Here is a 7,493-nt window from a genome sequence, read left to right on the forward strand (position 1 = left end):
CACATAGTAATAGATCATTTACGTACAAAAGGGATGTAACTACACTGGTAAAAATGAAGACTTTTGTTGATAGGAAGAAAAATCTCATCATGAATTGAGACCAAGCTATGAAAAAAATAATTAATTTTACCACAAAAACTTCTCCATTGAACCTCTAAAACCTCAGTGAGTTTTTGGATTTAGCTCAAATTGAAGTACAGATTTAATTTATTTTAAACACAGCTTTTTCATTTACTTTTTACGTATGTTTCAATTGTAAGCAGATTCATTGTAAGCCTGCTCCTAGAAGTTAAATACACTGATCAGAAGTCACTCTTTCTGTGAGCAGATGGTAGAAATATCTGATAGATCTTGAGTTTTAGTTCAGTAGTAGTTGGAGCATTTTCCTTAAAAGCTGAGCTTTATTCACTACTTCCTGATGTATGCAAGGATTCACTTAAAAAAAGGCAAATTTTAATGTAGATGACCTAAATTTGAACCCTACTGCTGTTTTACTGAAGTTATTGAAAGACAGATATTTGGTTCCTGTAGGTATGACATTTCATAAATGTTGCAACCATGTCATTCAGCAAACACATTGGAAGGAGGCCTCTGTTTCTCTTACTTTTAAATAATTTCTGTATCGGCTTTATAGCAACTTCCTTAGAAAAGACAAACTGGCCAGGGAGCCAACCAAAGTTATCCTTTAATAAAGTAATAAAGTCCCCTTAATTATTCCCTTAAAGCAAAGTTAAAGCAGAACTGGCTGATTGATCCCAACATTTAAAGATGTTGGTTGAAAATCAGGCTCAGAGGCAAGATATCATTCCTCCTTCAAATTCCGATCAAGCAAAGATCTTCCCACTTGTATTCTGAGGGGTCTTGATTCTACCATCAAGTCAAGAGGGCTCTGATTCTTCAGCAGGTAAGGCTGATTCTTCATAGGCTGGGAGGATGTCAGAAAAGTTTTTTGGAACCGGAGGGAACCTGGTTCCCAGGCAAGGCATCCCAATAGCCTTCAAAGCTTGTGGAAGAGTTCAGCCATTCTGTTCCCAGAAAAACTAGGTAGCATTTAAAGCATTCCAAAATTCTAGAAAGTTTATGTACAGCACTCTTTTTTTTTTTTTTTTTTTTAAACATTGTTACGTTAAAAGACAGTTTGCAAGATATTATTAATTAGGTCAAGTTGCATTTTAATTTCAGAATATGATGGCCTCCAATCAAACTCTTCTTGACTCTTAAGGCACAGGAAGCCAAATGAAGAGTGTTTCATGGCTGTCTTCGTGCATTAAAGTTTCTTTGTCTTACGATGTTTTAACAGAAAAAATCGTATCATGTCACGCTATACTTGCCAAGCTCTAACAAAAGGCTTTCCAGCCTAATGGAAGCTAAAAGCAAGGAGCACCAAGGTCAGTCCACCAAGTCCATCAAGACCATGTAATGAACTTTTAACCAGTGCTTTTATTCAGCTGGGATTTTTGAAGTGTTTACCCACTCACTTCTTTGTTTCCCTGTTCCATAGATGACAAGAAGGACATGATTTTGAAGGAAGTACTCCTCCATCCTCTTGGATGGCTCTCTGAGGTCCCTCCAGCCTCTTGGATGGCTCTCTTCCATAATGCTGGCTCTCTTCCATAAAGAAGACAATTTAGCGCAAAATGCAGTCTTTTGTTTTGCTTTTGTCAATATCCGAGGGTCTCTATTACTTATAAACACTTCACCTAGTCATGTGAAATGCTAATTAGCTGTGAGGTAGCTGCACACTCTTGGGCTTCTCTGTACAAACTTGACCACCTACACTTCCTCAGATAACCTGAACGACCATCATTTGGGGGTAGTGTAATGCAGAGCTCCAAGCTTGCACTCAGGGAATCCACTGGCTCACACAGTCTGGCTGAAGCAGAAGGTCAGATCCAAAGCTGCAAGGGTTAAACAGTTGGGTTTGCCCTGCCATGCCTAAGGGTTAGTCAGGCACGAGCTGTTAGCAATTCAGAAGAAAAAACAAATGGGCTTGACGGGCAGACAACCTCAAATGCTTCTCAATCAAGTGGACACTCTCCCATGCCAGCTCATGGATCACCACACCTGTGATGGGCATGGGATGGGAATGCATGATCATGCATTTCTCCATCCAGGCATGAAAATGCAGTCTCCCTCTGTGGACATACCCACAGAGAACTAGGAAGAGTGGTTAGCCCCTGAAAGAGTTGTTGGCACTTGATGATCCTGCTCTGGGACGGTTTTCCAAGGTAATGGCTCTCTGGAAACTCCCAGAAGAAGACATCTACAACTACCCAGAGGCAGCCCAGGATTAACAGAAGTTAAAAGTTCCCCTTTTAAATTGCCTTCCCCCAACAGCATAAAGGAACTACATCATAAGTAGTGTGTGTAGGATCAAATGCAGTCCTTGCTCCTGGGTCCAGATATCCCTCTAGAAATTACTCTTTGTTTATTTCACATTTGGTCTCATGACTTCAGGAACCCTCTCCAAGACAACACCTGGTTGGACTCAAACAGTATTTCATTCAAGAAGCAGCCACATGCCATTTTTGTTTTGTGGCCCGTAAACTGAGAGACAAGCCCTGCGGTAAAACTGGAAGGCTTGTGAGTGAGAGTGGTAACGCCAGTTCCTGGCAGTGCACATTTTGGTCTGGCTCTCTGGATGCTCAGAAGCAAGTGAACTCTCAAAAAGAGTGTATCTGGAATTGGTTCTTCGAGAAAACAGTGTAACAGGCTTGTAATTTAGCCTGTTGGAGGAACAAAATTCTTGACAGTGTTTGTGTAAAGGCAGCATGGGAAGTGCACAAGATAAAACAGACCATGCAGGTGCTAAAAAACATGTTAAGGAGGAAAAGGGTGTTGTCAACCTCTATAAGTGTGTGACTAAACAAAGGAAATACCCTTGGAGCATTGGCTGTTTTAAAGCAGCAGATCCCATCTCTGCTGCTTGTGAACCATACATTAGTCATTGCAAATCGGCAAAATTGAAAGGCAGTAAAAACAAAGCTTGTGCCATTTGGACCCTGTTTTATGCCTTATATCATGCATGGGATTTCCCAAAAGAAAAATTTGAGGAGGTAAAGAACTTAGAAAAAGAAATCCAGAAACTGAAGGAGGATGAAATTCCCAAATTAATAGAATAAAACACTACCTTAATCAGACAGGAGGAAGAACTTAGATCTTGTTTACAAACTAAACAACTAGAGTTAGACATTGGAAAAGTGCAAGATTAGAAACAGAAGGCTTTAGAAAATTATCTAGAAAAACCTAAAACAGCAGCTCAGTTTCTAGCAGAACAACGTAAAGTCATCCGATTGATACCAAAGACTTAAACAATTTAGTAAAAGATCAGGCTCCTTTTTGTCCTCTTGTGTAAAGTTTGTAAGGTGTGAACCTTGTAAGATAAAGGAGTCTGCATGTCAAAAGTCTCAATAGCCTTTTGTCCTGTTGTGTAAATTCTGTAAGGTGTAAACTATGTAAGATAAAGGAGTCTGCATGTCAAAGGTCTCAATAGTAGTATCTCCTGGGTTGTAAAGCCTGACAGACTGAAAGCAGGATGTGATAGGGAGGAACTGAAACAAGGAGATGAGGAGGGAGTAATGATTACACGTCTGAAGGAATAGTTACCTGTCTGCCTAAAACTAGTTTCTGACGGTTGAGGCTTTAGAAACTTGTCCATAATCTCTTCATGCAAATTACTAACCAATCATTGTAAAGAGAAAGAGCTTTGCAGGATTTGTGTATAAATACATCGTGGAAGTCCTGTTCGGTGTGCATGTTAGGAGGAGAGATCCCCCATGCACCCAGCGCTGCAATAAAACAATGTCGGCTTTCTAAACTATCATTTGGTTTGGAGACTTTTCTTGGTTACTATTTTTGGTAACAGAATTTCGTGACCCAGATGGGACCCGCTCTCCAGAATCTCTACAGACCAGAGGAATCATGAGGACTCCAGCGTACGGAGGATTTTCAGGGAGACCCTCAGATTCCCTGGTCGGGTGAGTCTCCGTGACAGATATCTGGGAGATTAACAACATTTGTTATGGGGTTATGGGTATTTGTTGCTTGCATGTAAGTCGTATCTGAGTCAATCACATGTTGTTAAGCTATTGGAATTGAAATTGGAACTCACTGTGCACAGCTGTGGGTTAGAGTCCCACCTGAGCTGTGTCTTCCATATGCTATTACGGGGATGGCCAGGGTCTGGATTTTGGGTATTGGCAACTTTGTCAGATTTTGTGGTAATTTTGAACTCAGAACTCTATTGGATTTCGTTTGCCAGATTTTGTTTGGGTACTGGGTATTTGGAGTAATTTTCAAACTTTGTACCATGGGGACTGGACGGTCTACGGGAGGGCGGTTCTTAAGAGCTCTCCCTTGGGTTGTATATTAAGACATTGGAGCAAGTTTGGGGGTGATCCCCTAACTCAGAAAAAGTTAGTAAAATATTGTAATCATTGGTGGCCTGTGTACACCTTAGATGATCAGGAAAAATGGCCTAAAAATGGAAGATTAAATTATAATACAATATTACAGCTGATGTTATTTTGCAGACGTGAAGGGAAATGGGATGAGATACCGTATGTGGATTTGTTCCTTGCATTAGGGGATAATTATGATGGGCGTAGAAAATGTGGCTTGATTGCAAGTGAAAGTAATGTATTAGCATTAGAGGCAGAAAATAACAAACCACCTAAGCGTTGTTGCTCAGAGGATCAATGTGCTTTCTGCAAGCAGAAGGGACACTGGGAAAGAGAATGTCCACGATTAAAGCAGCAGGAGAGAGTGCCGAGGCAGGCTGTTAACATGATGACGTTAGATTCAGATTGAAGAGGTCCTGGGGAAGAATCAAAACCGTCCCCAGCAGAACGCCTGGTTATAGTAAAGTTGGGGAATGAGAAAATAAAATTTTTAGTAGACACAGCAGCTACTCATTCAGTATTGAATACATGCAAGGGTAATTTAAGTAATCAAAGCACGTCAACTATTGGTGCCACAGGACAGAAAGAAAATCGGCCGTTTTTCCAGCCTTTGAAGTGTGGAATTGGTAAAAGGGTGTTAACCCATCAGTTTCTCTATATACCAGATTGCCCTATGCCGCTATTAGAAAGAGATAAGTAAATTGAATGCACAAATTACTTTTGCAAAAGTGAAAATCCAAATCCACATCCCTGAAAATAAAGCTTTAGATGCTCAAGTTTTTATGCTACAGAAGGAAGCTGAGTTGTAGGAGATACCAGAAGTTGAAAATGTGGTAAAACCTCTTGGATGGGCTTCAGGAACACCAGGACAATCCCAAGCAGCAAAACCGGTCCAGCTAGAACTGGACACTGGACTGGTAAGACAGAAACAGCACCCGATTAAACCAGAAGCTAGACAGATATTACTTTACTGCAGTACATAGATGACATACTGCTAGCAGCATGTAACAAGTCAGATTTCATACAAATGACAGTAAGAGTCCTAAACCTTTTGAGGATGGCGGGGTACCAGGTGTCCCAGAAAAAGGCACAAATCTCCCAGCAGGAAGTAACATATTTGGGGTTTACAATTTCCCAGGGCCACTGCAGTCTTGGAACTGAAAGGAAAGAGGCTATTTGTCAAATCCCAGAACCTAAATCAAAACAGGAGCTTAGAGGACTTCTTGGAATGGCTGGATGGTGTCGCCTGTGGATAATAAATTTTGGACTTACTGCCAAACCCTTATATGAAGCTGTACAAGGGGAAGGAAACTTCCTTGTTTGGACTCAGGATTGCAGAGATGCGTTTACAAAATTGAAACAGACCTTAATGAGTGCTCCGGCTTTAGGCCTCCTGAATTCAGAAAAACCATTTGAAATATTCATACATGAAAGGCTACATATTGCCTTAGGAGTGTTGGCCCAGGACTAGGATCATAGAAAAGGCCCGTGGGGTACTTTTCAAAACAATTAGACAATGTTAGCAAAGGATGGCCAGCATGTCTTCAAGCAGTGCCAGCTACAGTATTACTGATCCAAGAGGCCCAAAAATTGATGCTTGGGCAGAAACTAACTGTGTTTGTGCCCCATGTTGTTACAACGATTCTGGAACAAAAAGGAGGACGCTGGCTGTCACCAAGTCAGATGCTGAAAATACCAAGCCATTCTTTTGGAACAAGACGATGTGGACATGGAACTAACCAGCATCCTAAATCCAGCGACCTTCCTAACTACTGATCCTCGTGGAGAAGAATTAATTCACAACTGCTTGCAGACAATGGAACAAACGTACTCCAGCAGAGCAGACTTGAAAGACATACCAATGGACAATGCGGACTGGGATCTGTTTGTAGATGGTAGTAGCTTTATGTGGGACAGAATACAAAAAGCAGGATATGCAGTAGCAACCATTAAAGAAGTAACTGAGGCTAAAGCTCTGCCATCCAACACATGGGCCCAGAAAGCAGAGCTCATAGCCCTCCTTAGAGCATTAGAATTGTCAAAAGACGGAATTGCTAATATATTGACAGATTCAAAGTTTGCCTTTGGGGTAGTCCATGCTCATGGGACCATTTGGAAGGATTAAATCTTAAATTCAAATCTTAAATTCTCAAGGATCCCCAGTCAAATACGAGCCAACAATCCAACAATTATTACAAGCAATAAATCTATCTAGACTAGTGGCAATCATGCGTTGCAAAGCACATGAATTCGGCAAGAGTCCTGTGCATATAGGAAATCGACTGGCAGATAAAACCGCGAAAGAAGCAGCTGAAAGTCAAATATTGCTAGTTTTACCGGAAAAGGTCCAGAGGCTGGGACGTAAGAGTCCGCAGTATACACCAGAAGACCATCAATTGGCTAATCTACTGAAGGCACCATCAGAAGGGTAGTGGGTAACTCCTTCACATCAAGTAATAGTTAGGAAATTATGCACGAATTGGCTAATAGACAACACCAGGCAACTCACTGGGGAATTGAGACAGTGGTGGAGGCATTGAAAACACAAGTACTAAGTGTACGAATGACTGGGATAGCCAAAAGCATAATGAAGAAATGCGAATTACCCTTGAAGATGTCGTGGTTTAACCCCAGCTAGCAACTAAGCACCACGCAGCCACTCGCTCACTTCCGCCTGGTGGGATGGGGGAGAGAATCAGAAGAGTAAAAGTGAGAAAACTCATGGGTCAAGATAAAGACAGTTTAATACGTAAAGCAAAAGCTGCGCACACAAGCAAAGCAAGGAATTCATTCACTACTTCCCATCGGCAGGCAGGTGTTCAGCCATCCTCAGGAAAGCAGGGCTCCATCACGCATAACGGTTACTTGGGAAGACAAGCACCATCACGCCAAACGTCCCCCCCTTCCTTCTTCTTCCGCAGCTTATATACTGAGCATGACGCCATACGGTATGGGATAGCCCTTTGGCCAGTTTGGGTCAGCTGTCCCAGCTGTGCCCCCTCCCAGCTTCTTGTGCATCTGGCAGAGCATGGGAAGCTGAAAAGTCCTTGACTAGTCTAAGCAGTACTTAGCAACGACTAAAACATCAGTGTG

At 41.8% G+C, this 7,493-nt stretch overlaps 1 protein-coding gene across 1 annotated transcript; it reads left to right on the forward strand.

The window, feature by feature from the left end:
• Positions 1-5,457: 5,457 nt before the first annotated feature.
• Positions 5,458-5,871, forward strand: LOC309602547 (uncharacterized protein; the record flags this gene model as incomplete). Its single annotated transcript, XM_082336210.1, has 1 exon — positions 5,458-5,871. One exon carries the CDS (start codon positions 5,458-5,460, stop codon positions 5,869-5,871), a length of 414 nt encoding a protein of 137 aa, XP_082192336.1.
• Positions 5,872-7,493: the final 1,622 nt, after the last annotated feature.

This window comes from Platalea leucorodia (assembly GCF_965183815.1).
Source record: "Platalea leucorodia genome assembly, chromosome: Z".
NCBI classification, from domain to species: Eukaryota; Metazoa; Chordata; class Aves; order Pelecaniformes; family Threskiornithidae; genus Platalea; species Platalea leucorodia.